The 25,759-nt window shown below is 38.9% G+C and overlaps 1 protein-coding gene across 1 annotated transcript in view; it reads right to left on the minus strand.

Moving 5' to 3' along the window:
• MICU3 (mitochondrial calcium uptake 3) overlaps window positions 1–11,755 on the minus strand; it is a 107,712-nt gene extending 95,957 nt beyond the window's left edge. The window contains exon 1 of the mRNA XM_022571098.3: window positions 11,369–11,755. Coding sequence (XP_022426806.1) covers window positions 11,369–11,755 — 387 coding nt within the window. The remainder of the gene's footprint in view (window positions 1–11,368) is intronic.
• Window positions 11,756–25,759: the final 14,004 nt, after the last annotated feature.

The following is a 25,759-nucleotide window of genomic DNA, read 5'->3' on the forward strand; positions in this document are numbered from 1 at the left end:
CGGACTCTCAACCATTGCGCCACCAGGGAAGCCCTATAGTCACTATTTTTAATCTTATCAATCTAATTAAGAAACAATGTTTCACTGTAGTTATACTTCCCTATTGTTAGTGATGCTGAGCATCTTTTCATGTGTTTACTGGTCTTTTGAATATCTTTCTCTTGAACTGCCTGTTCAAACCCTTTGTCCATTTTTCTATTGTGTTGTTGTTTTTCTTACTAATTTGCAGATCATTACTATATATTCTGGATGATTATTCCTTGCGAGTGCTATGTATTCTAAGTATCTTCTTCCATTCCAAGATTTCTTTGTATTTTAGTAGATATTTTTGTCTTAATGAAGTGAAAGGTAGCAGTATTTTCCGTTGTGCTTTTTGCCTTGTTTTGAAAATTCTCCTCCTCCTAGGATCAAAATTTTATTTTCACATATATTCTTCTAAATATCATAAAGTTTTACTTATCACATTTAGGACTCTATTCCACCTGGATTATTACGGCATGGGGTAGGCATCTAATTTTATTTTTGTTTCCCACATAGAACACTTAAACTCCAATCAAGCCCTATTGTCTTGCATATCACTGTTGTCCAATATTTGAGATCCACCTTGGTTTAACTCCTTTCAAAATGATAATAATTATCATCATAATATGTAGTCAATGTTTAAGACTTACCCCATTTTTACCAATTTCTTTATTCACCGTTACTTCTTGAATTTCACCTTTTTTTCATGTTCATTTCTTCCTAATATTCACTCTTTAATAGGTCCTTCAATGATGATCAGAGACTGGTAAACTCTCTCAGTTTTAAGAAATGATTTTATTTTATCCTCATTCCTAAACAATAATTTACCTAGGTAAAATAATCTAAGTTAGTAATTATTTTCTCTTAGCTCTTTGAAGACATTGTCTACTATCTTCTAGCTTCCATCCGTTGTCACAGATTAGTCTTCAACAGTCCAACTGCCATTCCTTTGTAGGAAACTGGCCCTGTTTTCCCTTTATCTTTGATTTTACAGTTTCACTATAATGTGACTAAATATAGATTTATTTTTATTTATCCTGCTCAGGACTGTTTATGCTTCCTGAACCTTAGGATTAATGTTTTTGTTCCTTTCTGAGAACTGCTCAGGTATCTTCTCTTAGAATACTGCCTCTCATTCTCTCTTTTCTCCTAGTCTGTAACCCCTAATTGATGAATTTTAGACCCTTTCAGTCTATTTTGCATGTCTCTTAGACACTCCTTAGTATTTGCCATTTCTTTAAAAGTGTGTTACATTCTCTGTAGTTCCTCCAAATTATCTTCCAGATTACTAACTGCCTCTTTCAGTTACATTTTATATGCTGCCTAATCTATCCAACCTCAAAGACTATACTTTACATTCTAGAAGTTCTATTTGATTCTTTATTATTAATCTACCTACTCTTTTTCATACTGATTTTTCATTATGTCTTTAATCATTTTGAAAATAATTTAGAGACTCAACCAAATTATACTATTATTAAATTGTCAGGAGTCTAATCACTCAATTTGCTGACTCTCTTTCATAGAACTTAATATACTTTGTACTTTGGATTATGAGCTTACCCTCTTGGAGACCTTCTCTGTAGGATGTCCATGTGGCCAGTGTTCAGGGCATTTCCCTCCAAAGAAGTTTTGCGTTTCTTTCTGCCAGCTACAACAGCTTTTTCTCAGCATGGGTAATAGAAGTTCTAACTCTAAACCCATTTGAGGGAGTGTGGGACCATTTTTATACATTCTCAGGAGAGTCCTTTTTTTTTTTTTTTTTTTTTTTTTGCGGTACGCGGGCCTCTCACTGTTGTGGCGTCTCCCGTTGCGGAGCACAGGCTCCGGACGCGCAGGCTCAGCGGCCATGGCTCACGGGCCCAGCTGCTCCGCGGCATGTGGGATCTTCCCGGACCGGGGCACGAACCCGTGTCCCCTGCATCGGCAGGTGGACTCTTAATCACTGCACCACCAGGGAAGCCCAGGAGAGTCCTTTTTTCCACTTAGAGCCCATACAGACATCGTCAGGCCCCCCTGTCATCAACTTGTACTGGCAGGCCCAGGGATGGTTTTCTTCTAGCCCATTCTGTTGATGAGGGCTCTGGCTTTAGGGAGGTGGTGCCTCAGTTCCAACTTCCCAAGGTCTTGTCCCCACATAGGCATTAAAATCCACATCCCTAGCATTCCATGAATAATGACTCATCGCTCCCCACTTAAGCCACAGGTCACACTGTTCTAGTTATTAGTTTCCTCTTTATTCCTGCAGCAGGCAATTTCCTTTAATTACATGGCATGGCATGTAAAAAGATGTTTCAAGTATTTTTAGGACAGATTATGCGGCATGCTGTATGGATAAAACCAGAAGTCTAAACCATTTATTTTATTAAATGAGCATCCCATAATTTATTTACAAGCATTTTCATTTCACTTAAAAGCCATTCTCCCAACACAATATACTTCACAACTAACAAAGACCGACATATACCTATTGCTCATTCTCTCGTTTTTCCTTAGAAAGAGAACTCTGATGTTTAGCTAGGCCCAATAGCACACAGAATAAGGTCACATTCTTCAAGCTTTGCTGCAATTAGATAGGGCCGTTTGACTAAGTTTGGGCCAGTAAATGTAAATAAAAGTGTTTTTTGAGACTTCCTGAAAAGCCAGCTTAAAGGTTGCGTACTCAGCTATAGAGGGCACAGGTGAGTAAAGGCAAAGTCATCATTTTGACTTATTTCTCCTGACCCCAAGCCAACTGCTCCTCATTGCACTTTGCTTTTACTTATTTCAGCCTGTGTTATTTCCATAATCACTTTCATCCCTGAGTTTAAAGCTGCTGTAGAGGGCAATCATAAGCCGCAATGGGCAGAGATCACTGTAGAGGGAGGACATGAGGGAAAGGCAAGGGAGGAAGATCTGTATTTTCCCATGCAGAAGCTAAACACTGTGTGAAGATCAAATTGCTTTGGACTAGGATGTGGTGCTGTGAGTGAATCAGTAGTCACACCACAGCGTCTCCACCACTTTTTCTAAGTTAGGTAACTGACCCATCTGTTCCCCAGTACCTTGTTTTTCCAAAGGAATTAAACTTCCCAGGGAGCCACTGTACTCGCCTACAATTAAGAAAGCACAGCGGCAGACACTGGAATTATATAGTACATTTAAGAATGCCACTTTCTCTGTAAGATTCTAAGAGAATCGGAGTAAAGTCCTGAATAAAACATATCACCAAAATATAGAAAGGACATGTTTCTAGAACTTCTCTATCAGCCTTTAATCAAACAATACACGCCTACAACCTAACTTCTGCCCTTATAAACCTGACACTTTGATAATCCCACTCTGGTTCACTTTTCCATATCCTCCCAGTTTTCACTATGCTACTGAAGATCAATGTTCAACCTCATCTATGGCTTTAGCCACGTTCCAAATTCTGTTAGATGAGGGGTGTGGGTAGAAGACCAAAGACACCAAGTGCTATTCTCCTATAATTTGCCAGCAAATGGCAGGAATCTTGAGAAGTTTGCCTCCTTGCCTACAGTTTTATAAAAACTTTTAAATAACTACTATAATGATTCAGGATAAGTTTTAGATTTAATTATTTGGTGATGTATACGTGTAATATTTTTGATAATTAAATACTTAGTTCACAATAGCACTTTTGTACTTTTGAGTAATAAAATTTAGAATATTAGATCAAAGTATGAAATACAGACTTTTAACGTTGCTCCCCAAATAGGATGTCTTGACTTTGATTAAGTCTGTGTTATAAAAGACTTGAATCAACACTCCTACCTGACCTTTTACGGTGATCAGGTAATCACCGGGGCTAGCAGATCAGAGGAGAGCATGACAGGCATATGTGATAGCACAGCTGCACAGTACTAGACCAAAGGGTTACGAAGACTGTATCCTTTACTAGGAGGACATAAAATCATGATGTGATACATTTATTTGGATAGCAAGCAGTCTGGAGGAAGCCACATGACAACAAAGATCAAATGCAGAAAGGAGGTAAAGTTCAAGTCACACTGATCTCCTATCACCACAAACCCTAGTCCAAAAGCTTTCTATTACTGTCCTTAGGACTCCATCACTGAGCTTGATGACAGTAATGTCTCAAAAGCTTTCTTAATCTCCTGGGGACAAGAGTGAATGTGCTTGTATGTATATGGAGAATTACAAACCACATTCCACCTTAGATCAGTAAGAATAAAGTTAAAGTGGTGGGAAGAAGTTTAGATGATCCTATCTGAATAGAACCAATTTCAACAGGTTGGAGCTAGCTTAAATTGGACCTAACCTATAAGAGCCCTTCTGACCCGATGTGAGGCTGGTTAGGAAGTGTTCACTCTGAATTGCTGCAAGCAATTTGAACAGTCCATTATATTCCTTCCAGGAAAATGGAAAATCCAAATCTCTCACCTAGTCGATACTTAGAGGGTCAACTGGATAGATATCATCCTTATCAGAAAGCAGGAAAAAAAATGGAATTATTTGAAATTCCTTTATATATACTTTCTGTATTCTAAATTCCAGAGATGGAGTTGAGTATTAAAATTGTTAAAAGGCAAACTAGTGAATGGGAAAAAAAAAACCCAAAAAGTAGATGGAGTCTACTTTTCCAGTTTGGAAAAATAATTCTGTAATGAGCAAACACTATGCCAGTCAATTAAATGGTACAGCACTAAAGTTCCATATTTTGCTTAGCTTATATAATCTAGTAATACATCAAAGGATAAAGGAGTAAAGGGTTACTTAAAGAGGAAGGTGAAGAAAACAATATGTCTAGAAAATCCTACTTAGTATACAAATGACTAGGTGTTTTCTTTAATGCTACATAATGCCATAAATAAAACTTGTTCAATTTTTAAAAACACATTTTTCTCCAGCACGGGTGTGTTTACACTACACAGAATAAAGTTGCTCAAATTCTCAGTGTTTGGCACATACTTACAGGAAATCAGAATTAGTATTAGTGAGAATTAGTACTGTCCAGTTTAAACTTGCCCATCAAGTTTAAACAAAAAGAATAAAATTTGGAGTGTACTATAAGTTAGGTGCATTTCCTATGTAAGTTAAACATTACATCGTGGGTACAAAAGTACTAGTTAAATCATATTACTAGCATTTATACATCTCAAAAAAAGAGATAACATAAACAAGAATTAGAACAGCAAAAGTTGTGACCAGGTAAAAATATTCATCGTGGGCTTCCCTGGTGGCGCAGTGGTTGAGAGTCCGCCTGCCGATGCAGGGGACGCGGGTTCGTGGCCCGGTCCGGGAAGATCCCACATGCCGCGGAGCAGCTGGGCCCGTGAGTCATGGCCGCTGAGCCTGCGCGTCCGGAGCCTGTGCTCCGCAACAGGAGAGACCACAGCAGTGAGAGGCCCGCATATCGCGAAAAAAAAAAAAAAAATTCATCGAAAAACTTCTACATTTCATGAGCAAGTTAAAACCTCATTTTATCATTTAAAAACTCACATTTAAACTTGCAAATACTAAACATGAGCAAATTAAAAGGTTTCATGGTTTTCTAGTTTTTTTTAAGTGGCTATGTCGATCCTCTACTCTCCCCCAAATCTCTGTCATGGTGACTCCACAAATTTCTACTATCTTGCTCCCAGAAGATGACATCATCTTCTGTTGCATAGAGAAAATAAAAGCCATCAGGCATGAACTCCTTTGACTGCTTCCCACTAACATGTATGCTCTCTGCCTCCTCCCAGCCCTTGCTCCTGTCACACCGGAAATGGCATCTCCTACTATACAAGATTAAACTCTTCCCTGTGCTTTAACTTTCAGCTCCCATCTCCACCTTGGTCCTTGGCAAGTCAATTACCCTCTATTTCCTTTGGGTTTAGTGTTCCTCTTCTTTCCATCAGCAATTAAATTATATTCAAGGGTCTTTCATTAAGAAAAAAATCAATTCCACAATAGTAGTCCTTTGAGCTACTGCCCTCTTTTTCTCTTCATGGCCAAGTTCATGAAAGGGTTGTCAACACTTGCTTCACCTTGTCCACCTCACCTTTTCTTTACCTTTACTCTCAACTTAGCCAACTATAATGTGCTTTTCACCTTCAAGATCTCACCAAGATCACCCATGACCTCCTTGCTGCTAAAACCGTTGAACACTTCCCATTACTCATCTTAGCTGACCTCCTCTCGTAGCGTTCACTCTAACTGAATAACTCTTATTTGAAGTGCAGTCTTTTGTTGGCTTCCACAACTCTCCTGGCTTTCTTTATTCTGTCTGGATCTCAGCTTTTTGCAGAGTTCCATTTCTCTGTCAGTCTTTTAAAACGCTGATGCTCACCAGGGCTCTCTCCTTAAGTGCTTTTCTCTTGTTCTACATATTCTGAACAACATCATCCATTCTTACGACTTTTAACACTTGATGATTCCCAAATCTGTATGTATAACACAGATTTCTCTCCTGAGCTTCTGACCTATGTATCCAGCTGAAAACTTCCCTTCAGCTGTCCAAAGATACCTTGATCCACTGTGCAAGTTAAAAACTCATCATCCATGTCCACTACCCCTAACCTGTCTGTTTGTTTGTTCCTGAAGACCTGGTCTCAGTGAATTACTGCACAACCCACCCAAGACAAAAACCTGAATATCATCCTAGACTCTTCCATCTCTCTCATCCCTAAAATCCAATCAACTACCAATCCTGTTGATCCTACCTCCAGAATCTCTCTCCAGTCCAGCAACTTCCCAGTGCTTCACTGCCATTTTCCTAGTAAAGCCATAACTATCTCTTGTCTAAAGAAATATTATTGTTAAAAACTGCTTGACGTGGGAATTCCCTGGTGGTTCAGCGGTTAGGACTCTGTGCTCTCACTGCCGAGGGCCTGGGTTCAATCCCTGGTCGGGGAACTAAGATCCCACAAGCCACATGGCGTGGCAAAAAACAAAACAAAACAAAAAAAACTGCTTGACATGTATTTTTTTAATTAAAGAATATGGAGAACCATACTCTCTAACATTCTCACCTAAGAGGCAACAACATCTTACCTGGCTACCCTGTGACAAATAAATCTACCAGATTCTACCAGGAAACCAAAAGAGGGGATCACCTAATTTAGCTTCCTATACAACAAGGTTATTCTACACAGAATTAACCTGTCTCCAATTTCACAACTGTGTGACCCCCCCTCATAAGACTCTTCTACATTTACACATCTGGCAAATTCTTCAATATTCTGGGAAAGAATGAGCATTACCTCAAGTCTCAAAACGTGCTGCCTTAAAAAGAGGTTAGAAAAGGTATACAGTGAAAGAAACAATGCATAATTATTGGCAATTATTATAGAAATATACAAAAGAGATAAAAAGTATTGCTCTCTTTTCCACTTGAGAGTAAAACTAAACTGATTAAAGTCTTAAGATGATCAAACCATAAAATAGATCATGCGTTACATATAATAGGTAAAATACTGGATTAAAGTATGTTAATCAATCTAGTAGCTTTAAAAATTTTTGAACCTGAACCAGAGAGGCAGTTCTAGAACCCAAATTTTTTCTCTAATAAAAATAATGCTTTAAGGTTAAAACTGTAGGGTTCTTAACAGAATCTTGTCAACATCTCTCTATAACATTAATAAAGTTCAAGGCCACATTTACTGAAAAAATTTTGGCAAGCCAAACTTGCACAATTAAAATAAATACAATGTCACATGATTTGGTCTCCTGAAGCGTGGAATTTTGACCTTGATGTCTTCCCATTTCTAATGCTATAAATAACTACTTTAGCTGAACAAAATATGAAACTGTTAACTCTCACAGAATGTGGTTGTGTCTTTTCAATGTGTTATGTCCCATGTAAATATTTAGTATGGGCTTATTCATTTGACAAGTATTTATTGTGTGCCTACCAGGGCTAGGCTCCATAGCAGGCAATGAAGACATAAAGGTGATCAAGACAAACACAATGCCACTCTTTAAAAGACTAAGAAGAGAAGACAATTAACAAATAATTGCAAAAAGTCATCATCTGGGGCTACAGGATAAGCAGGGGTATTTTAACAAATCTATAGAGTCAGGGAAGGCCTTCTGGAGGAAGTTCAGAGGCAATGTCTTTAAAACAAAAATCTTCAAGGCTACGATAACAGAACTGCATGTCTGTAGGTTACTGCTGTTCATTCCCATCAGTTATATTATTCTCACAACACGTACAGGTTAATTTATATGCTAGGTTTATGTTCAGTATAAAATGCAGCTTAAAAGAGGCTTTATAAATCAAAGGTTCTTAGCTATAGTTTGAAACATCAAAAGGAATCACTTCTACCACTTCAGGGAAATCAAATAAGCATAATAAATGAGGAGGCAACACAGGTTTAAAATATTTCTGACAAATGGCAGATTGACCTCATGAGTTTCTTTGAACCCCTTCCTCCCCTAACCACATTAAAATCCCAGTAAATGAATCTTTCAAAGGGTGTAAACATACGAGAACTAAAAAAGAAAAAAGGAGAGGAGACTAAAACACTCAAGAGAATTCATCAAATTTTTATAAAATTGAAGAGCTGGAGGAGTGATAATTGACCTAGGGGAGCAGACACACTACCTGGGTACTGTGGAGGAGGAGACCAAGTGGAAGTTAGCTGATTTTCAGCACAGACCTCAAAAAAGATAAGACCCAGGGAACACAAGTTACTGTGGAGGGAGAGTAAGTGGTGGGGATGAAAAGAGAGGGTTAGAGAACAATACGTAAGTCCATCACTGGACACTCCCCCAGCATACATGCTCTCCCACATATGTGCACTTGTGCCTGAACCCAGAAGATTACTGTTCCTCCCACCTCACCTATTCTTTGAAGAAGTGCAATGACACCAGAGAAAAAGACTTATAAAATACTGACATTTGGATGCCACTCTAATGAAAAGCCCAAATGAAAAATCATGCCCATGTACGAAGAGCTTCTGAGTGGCTCTCAAATACAGATAGGTAACAACCACAGATAAGTGAGGAAAACCTCCAAATTGAAAGTGAGAGCTTAGAAAATCAAACAGGAATTAAAAAACAAAAACAAAAACCTGGAAGAAGCCACACAATACATGGGGTAGAAGACAATTTTTAAAAACCCTATAATTAATACCCTTATAATAAAAAGAGAAATTTAGCAGCCATAAAACAAAATACAATGAACACATGAACATCAGAGAACACAAAAATAGTTCTTTGAATTAAAAAATTAGAATAGCTGAAATAAAATATTTAATAGGAAGACTGCAAGATAAAGTCAAGGATATCGCTCATAAAAACAAACAAAAAGATTAAAAAGTTAGAATTTAAGAAAGATTAAAATTTGAATTAAATTAGGATCTGTCAGGAGGTGTAACTTCGGACTAACAGAGATTCCAAAAAAAGAAAATAGAGAAGAAACTGTCCAAGAAATAATTCAAGAAAAGTATAGAGAACTTTCAGACGTGCATTTCCATATTGAAAGGACCCTCAAGTATAAGGCACAATAAATGAAAAAATGCCCACACCAAAGCTCCTTATTGTGAAGTTTTCAAACACCAGGGGTAAAAAGAAGATTATAAAAGTTTTCGGTGGGGGGAAAGGTAAAATACAAAAAGGAATAATGATCAGGATGTACTACTGGAGACTTGGCAAGGGTAAGACATGATTTCAGTATTATTTGACTTTTAAAACAATGTACAGCAATTTTTATAAACACCAAGCAATAATAATGTAAGTAAATAAATAATAGACAATAAATAGGTAAACAAATGAATAAAATAAAAATAAAACCAATTTACTGAATGGCACCCCTACTACCTGCTAGGGGTGCCATTCAAACTCCTTTAAATATATTAACTCATTTAACTCTCATAACTCTATGAGGAAGACACTATTAACCTCATTTACAGATGAGGAAACAGGCATTGAGAGATTAAGTAATGATACATCTAGGAAGTGGTAGAGCCAGAGTCCTAGCTTTCTGAGCATGGTTTTTCAAAAACTGCATGATACTGTCTCTCAACTTTAAAAGTAAAATTAATTTTAAAAAAGAAGAAAAGAAAATACCATTTGAACGTTCACTACCATCCTAATCTGTTCCCAAATAACTATGGTTGATTAAAAGTTCTGACTTGGTCAATCAGGACACAAGCTTAATGTGTGTGTGTGTGTGTGTGTGTGTGTGTGTGTGTGTGTGTGTGTGTGTGTTTGGGGGATGAAGGTTGAGGGTATTTGCTAGCATTTTAAGTATTCATTGTATAAAAATACTTTATGCTATGTATGTGTGATTTGCTGCTAGAAGGTCGATAAAATAAGATTCCCTGCCCTAAATACAACAACAATCTCCAAAAGAACTAATGCACTTACATCAGATCACCATTGCGTATTGGGGCAAAGAATAAAGGGTATATAAATCTCATTAAAGTTAGAAACAGAATAGCTACCTCTTTTCCAAAGTACTGTCATCTAAGCCCCTCACACTTTTCTTGTCTTGCAAGAAAAATTTCCCTAGATGATTTCCTAGTCATATATGACTATTAAATATACTGATAAGACAAAACCTTCATGCCCCTTCACTCACTCTTGCCTTACATTCACCTTTACCTTATATTATCAACTACATAATGAGACTTGAACATTGTCATCTGAAGTTCCTCTGCAGGAGTTAGCTTCATTCAGTTCCCTACTTTCCATCGTCTCACTGTCCCTACTTAACATCTGGCTTTAGTGGGGGGAAAAATTAGAGAAATATACTCTTTTTGAATAATTTTTTTTCTTTTCCAATCTGGTGACATCTTCATTCATTCTTTCTGACCTATGATAAGGAGGCTACACAGTTTTGGCATTTCCTTTCTTGGGACTAATAAACTTCCATACGATAATGTCGAGGCTTCTGGGACCTCAGACCCTCCTTCGGTGCGCTCCTACTGCACTGGACCTCCTCCATCATTTGCTGTTGCATGGCCCTGCCTGGGAGTCCTTTCTCTCATATATGCGGCACTCCACTTTCTGCCTGTCATGCCTTTGACTTCTTCTGCGTCGCTTTTTGGTTTTATTTTGTCGTGGGTTTGGGTTTTGGTAGATAGGTGATGACTGCAGCAACCTTTAAGATCCTGATGTGATGCATCAAGACATGTGATGCATCATGTACGTCTTCCCAACACCTGGGTGAACAGACCCGCGGCTGCCTGGCCTATTAGACTTCGGTCTCGCTCACAGGACGTCCCGATCTGTAGCCGCAGAGTCACACCGCGACAACCCCCAGCGTCCGGTCTCACGCGCACCCTGCACGGCTGTCACACCGTCCCTCCCAGCGCTCAGGTGTAGCACCTGGCGGTCCTAACCCCGAGAGTCACCTGCGGGCCGGCCGGGCGCGCGCAGGTGCTCACGCACATACCGTCTCCTTGGCAGCGGCGACCGGGATGGGAAGCAGCCCCCGGCCGCGGGGCGGTTCCTCCGGCTCTGCGGCCGCGCTCTTGGAGGGGAGCCAGGGGGCCGGCGCCCGCGCGGAGTCGGCCCTGGGGTCCCCATACAGCTGGTAGCACACCAGGCCGACCAGACCCCCGCCGGCCGCAGCCGCTATGCTCAGCTCCCCCCAGCGCCGCCGCCGCCTCCAAGCCGCCTCAGCCACAGCCCCCTCCTCCTCCTCCCGGCAGAAGGGCCGGCCGGGAGGGCCCGGGGCTATGCCCGCAGGCCGCCCACACGGCCCAGGGAAGGGATGGGGAGGCGAGGGCGGAGGCGGAAGCCGAGGCGGCGGGCGCAGAAGCCTCCGCAGCGCAGCCATAGCGGGAGCTGCCCGCACCGGAGCTAGGAGGGGGCGGACGAGGCGGTGGAGCGGGGCCCGAAACCTCGCGAGAAGTTGGTTCGCTGAGGTTCGCTGCTGTCCGAGAGCGACCCCTACGATTGCGCGGCCTGGGGTCCCCTCCGGGCGACCTTCAGCTGAGGAACCGGGGGTCTCTGGCTGGGGAGAGCCTGGGGAGGAGGGGGCGCAACCGGCTGCTCCTCGGCCCCGCGTTCCCAGCCCAACCCCGCGGTCATAAATAACTGCACCTCCCCCGGACGACGCCTGACTGCGCGAGAACCCAACACCGCAGGCGACAGCCAGGTCGGCGGAGCTGAACCGAGCCCTCGGGGGCGGGGGTGTCGGGCGCCCCTCCGCTAACGTGACCCTTCGCCTCTGCTTTTCTGGGTGGGTCTCGAATCATCGGTAATGCCCCTCTAAGAAAGTCACATCCCCTAACGGTATCCTGATCTTCTGATACGAGATCGGGAATAATTTGGAACGGTATCTTCAGGTGTACAACAAAAATGAGATATAAAAATTTGGCTCGAGTCATAAAAATAGCAAATTAAGTAAAAGGATTTTTTTTGACTACATGACAGCTTCTGGTCTTTTGATGGGGGAAGGCTAATGCTGTTTTTTAGTTACCGTTAATATGTTTAAAAAACATTACCATACCAGCGGCGTGACTTAATTCAATAAAGCAGAGCTGTCTTACTTTTGGGAGGAAGTTGTTGATATAAATAATCAGTACGTGCATTGTGCCATTTTTATTTTTGTTATTCCTATACTTGTTTGTTTGCTACACTTTAAGAAAGTGTTTATGACATTCTTATCAGTTTCCTGCCCCTGAACCCGGTTTTGGTAACTTAGTTACCTAGCTTTGGTCTTTATATTCTGGAATGTTTCCAGGAGCCCTTAAAATATTCTGGGTCTAGGGATGTGCACAACTAAATTTATTAGTCTCAAATGGGCTGCGGTCACAAGGGGATTAGATCCTGGCAAGTCTTATGAAAACTGAGGGCTTTCAGAGGCAAACAAAATGAGATTTTCTGGCCCAGGTCCTGCTATTGCCACTCCTCACTAACCCCTTGCCTATAAGTAATCTATCAGATACACCTCAGTTACATCTTGTTTTAATATAGGCTAATGGAATTTTCCTTTCTTAAAGCCACTAAAAGTGATAAACAGAAAAAGCCTCTATAACCTGAACAAAATGTGTCTATTTTAAGATGCCGTCTCTGTATTTCTTTTACTTTCAGCCTGTTGGTTTTATATAACCAGTGCCTCAAGGAAGACTCAGTGGTGGCTCCTTGTTTTATCACCAAGATTCCTTCAATTTCTGTCTTCTCTGAATTCTGGAAAATTCCCACAGAAGCATTTATTCTCTGGATCTACAACACTGTTCTTCTGGCACTGTTTACTTCGAGCTGAATACAATTTCCGGATTTTCTCATAAATTTCCGACATGGCCTAATAGCAGAATTCTTGGACAGACTGATGAATTTTTATTAGCTGCATATTAAAAGCCAAGTAGCTTAAAAAGAATTAGGGAGGTAATACAATAAGGTATTACAATTAAGGAAAATGACAGAAATTATCCATCTGAGATGATTTCACATATCTATCTGTATAATTTCTCTCCAGTTTAAAAAAAAATTAATGTAGCTCCTGCAAGCCATTTCTTTGGCTAGAAACCAACTTCTGCCATGAGAGGTGCTGGGTTTAGGTTCGCCAAGTACTCAGAAAGCTTTGGATAAAAGGTCTCTCTACATGCAGAAGTTACTCTAACTTTCCTCAGTACCTCTCTTCTAAAAGCTAAATTTCCTTAAGAATAGTTATTATTTTCATCTCACTTCTGATGCTCTGTAACTATAGCTACATGAAAATAACTCGATTCCTTTATTACCTGTATATTTTGAGTTTAATTTTCAAAGGGAAAAATTATTTTTTAAAAAAACGTGATATTAAGAATTTGGAAACATTTTTGAAATTACAGGTAATAATGTTAGATCAATATAGATTTAGCCTAATTTCTTTCATCTTTTATTTCAATTCTACTATTAATAATATCCAAAAAATGTCCCTAATATACAGTGAGAGCCTACACCTTCAAAAAAAATTTGACTTATGTTCACCATGGTCTAAGTAAAAAGAAATGCTCTAAAGCATTTAAAAATATTTACAACAGCAGGAATTAAGCCAGACAGTTTTTCAGGAAAGCATAACTATCAGTGGAGTGATCAAGTAGAAGGCAAATCTGGACTCTTGATTTTGCTACATCTTAACTGCATAACCTATAATGCTTTGGAGTCCACAGTTTCCTACAAAATAATGGAATTGAATAGGTGATCACCTTCTGAACCCATGATCCTAATTAACCAAAATGCTCCAAGCATATTAGTAAAGCGAATATAGATACTTCCTTCATAGCATTTTTCACATGTCATTTTCCTTCTCAAAACACATAATTGCCCTACAATTGCTTTATTCTTTCCAATTAAAATTCCACCCCATGACCTAATTATTTTAACCTTTTAATACTTTTAAAATTGCAAATAAATGAGTGACTTTTAAATTTTGAAAATGTGAAATTTAAGTGTAATATGTGTCATGCCTAGGCACAAATGTCCTGTTTAACAAAACTTCTATTAAAAAAAATCCTGCTTATCTAGTTGCACTCACTCTGAGCACCAGAGTCTTGACTAGTTGGAAGAGGAGAAATTATCTCTGAGGCCCTACATCAGGGCACATGAACCTCCTCACCCGCAGGCCTACTCAATTCTGACAGAGGGAGGCTACCGGCCAAAGAGCAAGGCTGCAGCAAGCCACTTCTCTCTTGGGAAAGCTGTTCCCACCTTCAGTGCTGTTTTCCTTGGGGGACAATTGGCAAAATCAAAAGAGAAAGTGATGGGAAAGGTGTGTTCTGTGGGGTTGCAGCCTTTTCTTGGTCTTTTGTCTTCAGAGTGCCAGCCACTAGGAGTCTGGAACTTTATTCCCCAGCATCCAGAGCCATGGAAACCAATTCATCGAAGGCGCTGAGAAAACAGATCGTTTTCTATTTTGACTAGCTCCCACTCCCAGTGACAAGTTGACAATGGTTTGCACTCTGCCCTCTTCCCTTAGTCAAAGCAAATTCTTCTAAGCTTCATGAAGCCAGATCATCTATTTGGCTCAAGTGCTGGCACATAGTAGGACTTCAACAAATGCTTATTAAATGAAGAAGGGAATTTATTATTGTAATGAGGGGGAGGGGGAGAGGCAAGATGGGAATGTGAATCGGGAGACAAGGAAATAAAGTAGCTCATCTGATGCTAAAGAAGTTGATAAAGTAAGCAACACATCCTAAAAGGCAATTAATGCAAATGGAAGGGCAAAATGAGCAAGCAAGATGTTGGCAAGAAAAAGTTGCTGTCACGGACAAGGGATGATTCAGAAACAAATTTTGTGATTTGAAGCCATCCTCTTACATAGTAATAAGAGGCATAATCCTGCTACATTTAGAGCCTTAAAACACTACACTTCCATCTGGTTCTTTTTGTGCTCTGACAAATTCCAGCATGCTCCATGGACAAAGGTCAGTGATTTGACCTTGATACCTTTCATTCATTCTTACATATCTCACTGGTGACACCACCAAGCTGCCAGTTGTACACATTTAACTATCTAACTTCAAGACCAGTGATAACCTCGCTCTGACCATTACATCTGTCCAATCTGATTTCTATAATTTCTGATTTTATATAATTTCCAGGGTCTTTGCTGACAGTGTCTCACTGTTCAATTCTTGTTATTGCCTTTACCCTCCATTTGGTAGCCAGGACCTCTTTTCCTATGTATTTGGGAAACAAGGAACAGCAAAGCTGCCTGCCTGAAACATGTGAGCCCTTTCTCAATTGTCATATTCTGTTTTCATGCCTGATAGCGATTAAAGTTTCCATGCCCATCAGAAGCTGTCTTCTGGGGAAGAATAGCCTCAGAGTAATAATATATTGATCATCTATTATGCAAGCATGATATTTGGGTTACAAAACAATATCATCTTTATAAAACTGTTGGCAGTCACTACTAGAGTTTAGCATATGCATGCCCTATGACCCATCAATTTCAATCCTAGATGAAATACTCAACAGAAATGAATACTTATGTACACCAAAAGACATAATAGAGAAATATTTTTAACTGGCCAGAAACTAGAAAGTATTCATAAGTTCATCAATAGTGCCCTGGATTTTTTTTAATTGTGTTATATTTACACAATTGAATGCTATATAGCAATGAAAATTACTGAAATGCAACTACATGCAATCATGTGGATCAAAGAAGGCAGACACAAAAGATTGTATTATTCTATTTATAATGTTCAAAAACTATATATATATACACATATATACATGTGGTGTCAAAATCATAATAGTGGTTTCTTTGGGTCGAGGGTAGTGACTAGAAGTGGGAAAAGGGGGTTCTAGAGTTCTGTTCATGTTCTGTTTCTTGATATGGGTGCTGGTTAAGTGTATTCACTCTGGAAATTCCTAGAGCTATCCATTTACAATTTGTATATTTTTTTAATGCATGTCATACTTCAATTAAAAGTTTATATAAAATAAAAAATAGATTTTCTTCCTAATGTTCTTATATGATGTGTTATTTACTGTAGTGTTATAACTTGCTCAGTTCTGAACTATGTGACTTAAAAGGAATGTATAGAGCTTGTAAAGAGTTAAGAGCAAAAATTGATTGAAGAGTTGGAAACTAACAGAAAAGGTAGATCATGCTGATACAGCCTAAAGAGATTTAATGAAGGAGCATCTTAAAAAGTCTTCTAGTACCTGAAAATCCTTAAGAAGCTGCTCGTTAGCTATTTTCCTTATTTAGTAAGGAAAGACCAAAAGGAACTTGGTATTTTAAGCAGCAACCTAGTGTTTCATCTTCTTTGACTTGTAGCACTTTCTCCTGTGAAATGTCCATATGGACAGACCCAGTAGGTATCTGGTGGTAAGACCTAGTGCAACCAGTATATACCCTTGTCTCTGGCTCTAACCCCAGACTGTCAGGTGTTGGATGGGAAATTGCTTTAAGGGAAGATAATCAAACAGAAGGGCAGCCTTCAGAACAGATGGAAAGCTCAGCACCAAGAGGGAACCATTAGAGAAATCAAGCATAGCATAAGGTAAGTCCATGTACATATGTGCAGAAACTTAGTGGGATGGCAAACCAGCCTCATTTCTTGCCAACTCCAACTGATTGGCATGTGTTACCCAGAACACTGCACTGAGCAAAATTTTCAGACAAGGTCCAGAATTCCCAGTAAACAACAGCAGAGTGTCTCTAGTTGAAAACAGGAGGGGATCCAGATCCTGTCCACTTAAAGTCTCTCTTTAAACACCCACAGCCAGGCCTAAAGCATCTCTGTAGAATCTTAGGGCTTAAAAATCATGAAAATGTACACATCTTTAATTTTTTCTGATGAGGAAAAGAATTAAAAACTTTTCTCTGGGTTACACAATCAGGGCTTTAGCCTCGATATTCTGCCCTATATCTACGTAGTTTCTATATTGCAATCAGAAACTAAGAATTTAAAAGTTTTTTTAAAAGATATATATATATTTTTAATGAATTTATTTATTTATTTTTGGCTGTGTTGGGTCTTCGTTTCTGCATGAGGGCTTTCTCTAGTTGCGGTGAGCAGGGGCCCCTCTTCAACGCGGTGCGCGGGCCTCTCACTGTCGCGGCCTTCTCTTGTTGCGGAGCACAGGCTCCAGACGCGCAGGGTCAGTAGCTGTGGTGCGCGGGCTTAGTTGCTCCGCGGCATGTGGGATTTTCCCAGACCAGGGCTCGAACCCGTGTCCCCTGCATTGTCAGGCAGACTCTCAACCACTGTGCCACCAGGGAAGCCCAAAACAGTTTTTCTTAAAACACATTAATTTGCAAGGAGTAGAATAGAAATTGCATTAGCTCAAATAAAAGTTATTTTATGGATAAAAGCCATATCAAATCCGGGAACAGTGGTACTATGAGATCTAAGAAAGTATGGTAACCAGGTTAGCTCTAGAGACCCACATAGTAAGAGTTCAAGGACATTTATTCTAACATACTGGTGTGAACATGACTTGGCTGCTAATCCCATCAGTCTCTATGAGTCTTAGGTCAGAACCTAAAGATAAAGTATTGGCTTGGTCTAGCCTACAGATGTTTTCTATCTTTGTTAGTTTCTTACTCTAAGACTAATCAGCTGTGCCTGGGATGAAAGGGGTGGAGTCATATGGGAACAGTTTCTGGGAAATACGAAGAATAGCTTCTCTTAGAAGGCTCGGTGGTCAGGCACTGGCGGTGTGCTGGTAAATGTTTAACAGCTGGTTCTAGGGTAGAAGACAGGGGAGTCCTGATTTGTAGCGTTTACAGATTTCCATGGTGTATATACTCCCACCACAGCTGATGTCAAGTTACCAACATGACATTACTGACTTCAGAGTTGTGAAAAGATTCACAGTAGCACATCATTATATAAGATTTGCACGATACACATACAAAAGAGGTGACAGGAATAGTAAAAAAATTGGGGGAGTGATGAGTTTTTGGTACTTATTACCTTTGATTTTAATATAATTTATCTAATTGTAAATTTATATAACTTAATTTTTAAAATGTCTCTTATAACTTGGCTCACTAAATGCCTGAAAATTTAACAATCAGCTCTACTGAGCTTGAGCAAGGAGGCTGCACCACAGGACTACTTAAAGATTACCATATTCATTAGAGAGTTTGGGAGCTCTTGAAGACCACTGTTTGATTCCAGAAGGAAACAGAATAAGAAGGACATAAAACTAAGCCAAAAAAGATCAGGACCTGCCTTTAGCCACAAATGGCAAAATGAATTTACCCATCCTTTAGTCAAGAAGAGGGTTAACAACCTTCCCTCTCTTCTTGGGGTCGTTAATTATTTTCAATCAACCTGCATGCAGATGTTACTATGGAATTTTTTTATTCTTTTTTTTCTAACTTTCTATTTTATATTGGAGTATAGTTGATTAAAAATGCTGTGATAGTTTCAGGTGTACAGCAAAGTGATTCAGTTATACATATACATGTATCTATTCTTTTTCAAATTATTTTCCCATTTAGGTTGTTATATATTTTTGAGCAGAGTTCCCTGTGCTATACACTTGGTCCTTGTTGATTATCCATTTTAAATACAGCAGTGTGTACATGTGAATCCCAAACTCCCTAACTATCCCTTCCCCCCAACCCTTCTCCCTTTATTTTTATTCTTTCCACTTAATTATATTTGTTTTTCCAAAGACTTGGAGTTAAGGAATCATCTCAGGTCTAGATGGGTGCAACTGACTAACCAGGACCAGGTGGAGACTATTCTAGAGCTGAGCCTGAAGCTACCTAGTTAAAAAGTGTTGCATTAAAAACTGACACCCAATAGGGACCAACTTCATTTGATATTGCCAGGTGATTAGGTCTTGCTTTATGCTAATATTAATTTTTAGGTTTGATTAAAATGTTATTTCAAATTTAAAGCATAACAATATAATACATCTAAACAATACTTGAATTTATTACATTTAAAATTCAGGGGTTTTGTTCACAGGAAGATGTTCATTTTAAGCCAAAGTAATAATAAAGTGGTTTTGGTTACTATGCAATATCTTTTTATGTTAGAATGAATCGGTTTGCCTCAAACACTAGAGACTGATCTAAAAGCAAAAAGTCTGAAAATAGGGGTGTTCATAAATTTCTTGGCAACTGAAGCATATCAAAACTCTTGTGCTTTGAAAATGTTTGCCATTTTTTCAGGATCATGTCAAATCTTATGTTCAGGAACCTGTAAACCTCAGACCACCACATCAAGGGAAGTAAAGTGAACCTTTCACTTGATGACAAGACTTTATAGAATACCACTAAACGAGTTTCTCTAACATCGTCATGCAGGTGCCGGGGGCTCCTTGAACAAACTATTCAAGAATAAGGAGGTCTGTTCCTTCAATCCTTCCAGTGTTATACAAGGAAACCATGTTTGATTAGAATTTTATTGCGTGTAGCATTTGTTTCAGGGCATATGCTTTGATCAAAATCTATGTAATGGAGGCTTGTGTTCTATGATATCCAGAATTAATCATTGTACTCTTGGCTATGGTTAAATATAATAATTACATTGACTTACTTATTAAACACCTATGCGCCTGTGAAGAGTTCATCCCTAAAATGAATTTTAAATAAAGAGGAACATCAAACAGTGATGAAACCCATATATGAAACTCAAGGTCATTATCCAAACTACATGCTTTCTCAGACTGATAATGAATCAAATAAAGGAGGAAGAGCTAAAAGTTGAACTAACAGAGTAATTCATCATCTTAAGTCTCTTAAAAGTGGAAACAAATGAGAAGTGGATTTCAGGACATGGGATAAATGTTCTTTCTTTAAAATTTCCCTTCTGTAGATTAAAATTAAATTTCCTTCTAATCTTTCTCTGATAATTATGTATGACTGCTATAACATCCAACTGGAAGAGGCCACCAGGCAGTTAGAGATGTGAAACCAGAGAGAGGTCTTAAAGGTGGTAATACCACTCTGCAGCTTTGTACTGAAATTTAGTTGAATTTTAAATGTGATATTAGTAAAAATAAGATACTTTGAAAGACAGTTTATGTATACTATAAATGGATTATGTTAGAGTCAAAAATTATAAATTATGTAGCATTTACATAATAATGGGAGCTTGCAGATACATCTAGAGAAATATTGTGCTGTGTTTGAGAACTTCAGAAGTTGGAACCTCATGTACATAAAATATCTTTATCTACATATTTGTTTTGCTAAAATATCAGTATTTGAGTCTCATAATTAGAACCATCCTTCTTTAAATCTCTAGCTTTAAGGGATGAAGAATTTAAGTAATTTGAAGAAATAGTTTTGTGAAAATCAGTCTATAAAGCAAAGTTACTGAATTCTATTTTCCAATTAAATTTTGACTTGATATTTGAATAGAGAATCGCAAAAATGGTAGGTTGAATGGAGCCATGGAGATAATCTAATCCAAGACCTGTATTTTAGGGGAGGAAACTTACCAGGAGGAATGTCCTAGTCTGAATTCTGTCTGCTTCCCCTCCCTAACAGGACTCTGCTAAGATACAAATTTTCCTAAATGTTTCTCCTGTTCCAAGGATGGTTTAATCTACCCTGCTACCTGCTTTCGACAAAATACCTCGAACTTCCCCATCTTAGCACCACCATTATCACGTTCTCCTCTACTTGTTTGTATCAGCCAATTAGACAGTAAGTGGCAGAAAGATGGAGATGGTGTTTTGCCATTTAACAAACACAGACGGTACTTGTTATATAGTAAGAACTTATATATTTTTTGAATGAAAGGCAAATATTTGTTTTTCTAAAATTACCTAGAATTCATGCAAATTTAACATGAATAGAAATTCTTTGGGATACTAAAGATATGAATTAAATTGTTCAAAATTCAGAAACCCAAGTCAAGAAACTACTAGGTTAAAATGATTGGCCTGAAAAATACATTTCAATTGTAACAGCTCATTAGAGATACTTACAATTTATTATATTGATAACTTTGAGGAACTCATAGTGGGTCTGTGTTTACTGAAGTCAATCATAAAAGACTGCTGTCTGAACCTTTCACCTCTTATTTTTAAAAATCTACATAAAGGTTATTTACTGTTGCAATTGTGTCTTTTTTGTTGTATATTCTGGTACATGCAGTTTTGTTTTGTTTTGTTTTGTTTTCGCAGTACGCGGGCCTCTTACTGTGTGGCCTTTCCCATTGCGGAGCACAGGCTCCGGACGCGCAGGCTCAGCGGCCATGGCTCACGGGCCCAGCCACTCCGCGGCATGTGGGATCTTCCCGGACCGGGACCCGAACCCGTGTCCCCTGAATCGGCAGGCAGACTCTCAACCACTGCGCCACCAGGGAAGCTCTGGTACTTGCAGTTTTATGGGTGATGCAATTCTCAAAGAAGAACTGTTCTTTCTATTGGTTTTGTGTGACAGCAGTCTACTCCGAATCCAGTTCCTTGCTGTTTCATCCACTTGACTCAGCTCCTTGTCCTTGAACTCATTTCACAATTTCATTGCCAGCTAGAAACTTATAGCCTTGTTCGCAGGAAGAGCTTCAGTCAAATATATTCAGCGTCAGCACTTCCGTGGTGTCCTGACAGCCCCACAGTATCTACTGAGCTGCATTTTATTCCCCATCAAGATTACTCACATTTTCACAACTTTCCCTGGATTTTTTTTCTTTGCCAAGGACCTCCTCATAATGGTGCTGTTTTTCTGTTTTCATTTTTGGAGGTGAGACTCACATGAGGAATTTTCCAACAGCATGACTAGAAGTTGGAGAAGTGAAATCTGGCACAATTCCTTCCTCTCTATCAAGGTCCCTTTTGGCCTTATCGAGGGTCTGGCAGCAAATGTGCCTACATTGTCCCCTAGTGGCTGACCCCGTGAGAGACCCACAGCCCCTGTACCCCTGTGGCCGACTGCCCTTTCTCTCAGAGCTTGGCTTTTATGCCCAGGGGTGATTTTTCAAGATGAAAGATATTTGTACTAGTGTGCATGTGTTTACTAATAGTCAAATTAGGGAATTCCTTTGCGGTCCAATGGTTAGGACTCTGCTTCCACAGCAAGGGGCACGGGTTCAATCCCTGGTGGGGGAAATAAGATCCTGCATGCCGCACAGCGAGGCTAAAAACAAAAACAAAAACAAAAACAAAAACAAAAAAAACAGGTCAAATTAAATTTTACATATTTGAATAAACATTCTATGACTTCTAACCATTCTTAGGGGAAACGAAAAGATGAATTGAAACATCAAAGCAAGTACTTCAGGTTTCTGAAAAAGTTTTACAGTGTCTATCAATCAACCAACAGATATTTATCAAGTATAAAAAGTATGCCAGGGCTTCCCTGGTGGCGCAGTGGTTGGGAGTCCGCCTGCCGACGCAGGGGACACGGGTTCGTGCCCCGGTCCGGGAAGATCCCACATGCCGCGGAGGGGCTGGGCCCGTGAGCCATGGCCGCTGAGCCTGCGCGTCCGGAGCCTGTGCTCCGCAACGGGAGAGGCCGCAACAGTGAGAGGCCCGCGTACCAAAAAAAAAAAAAAAAAAGGATGCCAGGCACTGTCGTAGGCACTTGTTATACACTCATGAACAAAACAGACAAAGATCCCTGCCGGCATGGAGCATAACGTTCTAGTATGAGGACAGCACTAATGATCGTATTTCTCCTGAGGATAACATTCAAGCCAGGCTATTTGTAAACTTGATGTATTTCAATAACTGTACTATTATGAACTGTGTTCTTAACATCCAATCATGTAGCTGGTGTCTGTCTTATCTCTCTAACCTGCCTTCAGGGCAAGCTGCAGACGACCGCAACATGTCACTCACACAGCTGGTAGTAGTTCCAGTCACACCTCGCCATACAAATGTGTTAGTCTGCGCCTTATACTATTTTCTCACTCCAGGGTGACTGTTATGGAGAGATAGGTATGTCTTCCTAAACTGTGTGCCAAAGCGTAAGCAGTGCCTTACCAGTCTTCCCTCTGGTCTGGGGGTGAAGACACATCCCTCTCCCTTCAGCACCACTTGGCGAAAGGCCTCCTGAGCAGGTGTTGCCTGGGGCCAAGCTCCGGTTCGCGTCAACAGGCCTAGTTATCTCAGGCCTCTAATTATGGGAGAAAAATGGGTAAAGAAGGCTTTAGTTACTCTTATCACATTACGGTGCTTAAAAGACACGAAATTTCAAGGTAATTTAATAAATTACTTTTTCATTGTCTAACTTTTAAAGGAAATATAATTCATCCATATTATTGATGTTGTGAAAGATTAAACACTTGTATCACCATTCTTGTAATGGTGTGTTTTACTTCTAACTAATTCTAAGGATAGACAATGAACAAATTCATTAAGTGTTTAAATCTATTGACTCCCTAAATTTTATAAATAGATTTTTTTTATATTTGGAAGAGTGTCATTAAAAAAAATCAGATGGCAATTCTATGCCCTCCAAAAATGCAATTTATTTTAATATTGATGATTTAATTTTTAGTTATTGTAATAAAATATGCTTTTAGTGTTTGTGTGGCATTATGTTTCAGTAGGATGAAGCACGTTTAACTTACATACTCTTTCTTTACTTTGAAAATGGAGAAATGAAAAACAAAGAGGTTTAGTGGCATCTGTGGATACATTCATAGTAAGGAGGCAATAAAGCAATGAAAAAAATACCAACTGTAACTTTTTCCAAATCCACTATTCAGTTGCTGATTCTGGGAGTAACCAAATAAAATATTGTGTATGAGCAATGACATCAGTTTGAACCACAGTTTTTTTAAAAGGTATATACTTCAGTTTCTCTAGAGAATCAGCTTTTATTACTATTTGGGTATTGGCAGCATTATTTGGTGGGAACAGCATTGGAAATGGATGTGAAATATTTTAATTAAAATTATGATTTTTCTGTCAACTAGGTGACATTTCTCTGAGAGCCATCTTCCTCATTTGTAAAATGAAGATGTTTGGTTGAGGTAACTTGGCAAATTTTTTCCAAGTGATGAAAAATATAAAGTACTTTCACATTGTAATTTTATGATACATTCAGATGATGGTAGAAGACCTTATGAAAGACAAATAAATGATGTATAGTCAGCCTGATGCTGTGGCTACTTCCAAAAGAACTTGCTTTAGAAGCATATTTCTTTCAGACCCATCTCAAAGTACTGTTAGTTAAAACTTTCATTGCAGGAAGCATTTTTCTGTGCTCCAAATAAGGCCACTATTAGATTCAATGATGTGTAAATCCCATAAGCCATCTTTCTTTTCTTGCAACTTAGAGCAGAACATGGAATTTTAAGTTGCCCCAAACACAGGGAAAATAGATACTGATTATCGTCATTCAAATAATCACTTAGATGTTGTAGAACTAACGGATTTTCATATGCATTTATCCATATAATTCCTATAATATCAATAGTTCTGCAAGTTACATACAACATTCTTTAACCCAATTTTATAGAGGAAAAACTGAGCTCCAGGGAGGTAATGTAATGTTCCCAGGGTCTCATAACTATCGAGTGGAAATATCTTGCCTGTATCTAGTGAGGTGGATAGGAAAAAAAAAAAGTACAAGGCAAAAATTAAACTATGTTGTTTATTACTCTTGTTGCTCTCTGTGGGTAAAGTGAGAAGTGGGGCTGGATTACAGTAGTTGACATTCCTGGAACTAAGGAGAAAATAACAAAGATGTTCAATTTGTGTTAAATTTTCATTCTGCCTGAATTTGCCCCCCCCCAAATTATGTGACTTCATGGTCAATTAATATTCCTTTTTTCACGTGTGTTTAATACTCTCCACAGAAAATATCCAACCTGTTCTGGTCAAGGTTTGAGATTTTGTACAGACTGAGGCCCTTCTATGCAAATAGTCCAAATTCAGGAATTCTGATTTACCGTGATTACTTTACATAATAGCTATTGAATTTAGATATTCTCTCCTATAAATGAAGTGCTTCTAATATTTAAGTTGTGAACTATCAAAGTTTACCCTAAAAACTTAAATTCTGATGTAATTTCATTCTTACAGAAAACTTACAAGAATACTACAAAGAACTCCACATACCCTATACTCAGTTTCTTCAGTCAACATTTCACTGCCCTGTTTTATCATCCATTCCTTCTTTTTCTGTGTATAGTCATATATACATTTTTCCTGAACCATTTGAGAATAATTTTGCAAACATCATGTCTCTTTATCCATAAAGTTTTATTTTGTATTTCCTAATACCTTTCTTTATATATTCACAGTAAAATTGTCAAAATTAGGAAAGTTAACATAGATACAATACTATTAATTAATTCACAATCCATATTAAAATTTCCCCATTGTTTCAATAAAGTCTCTGTTTGTTTGTTTGTTTTTCTGGTTCAGGCTCCATAACAGGATCACCATCGCATTTAGGTTTCATGTCTCTTTA

The sequence above is a fragment of the Delphinapterus leucas genome, chromosome 21 (genome assembly GCF_059928025.1).
Source record: "Delphinapterus leucas isolate spDelLeu-1000000601 "Yukka" chromosome 21, BTC_Dleu_Yukka2, whole genome shotgun sequence".
Lineage (NCBI taxonomy): Eukaryota > Metazoa > Chordata > Mammalia > Artiodactyla > Monodontidae > Delphinapterus > Delphinapterus leucas.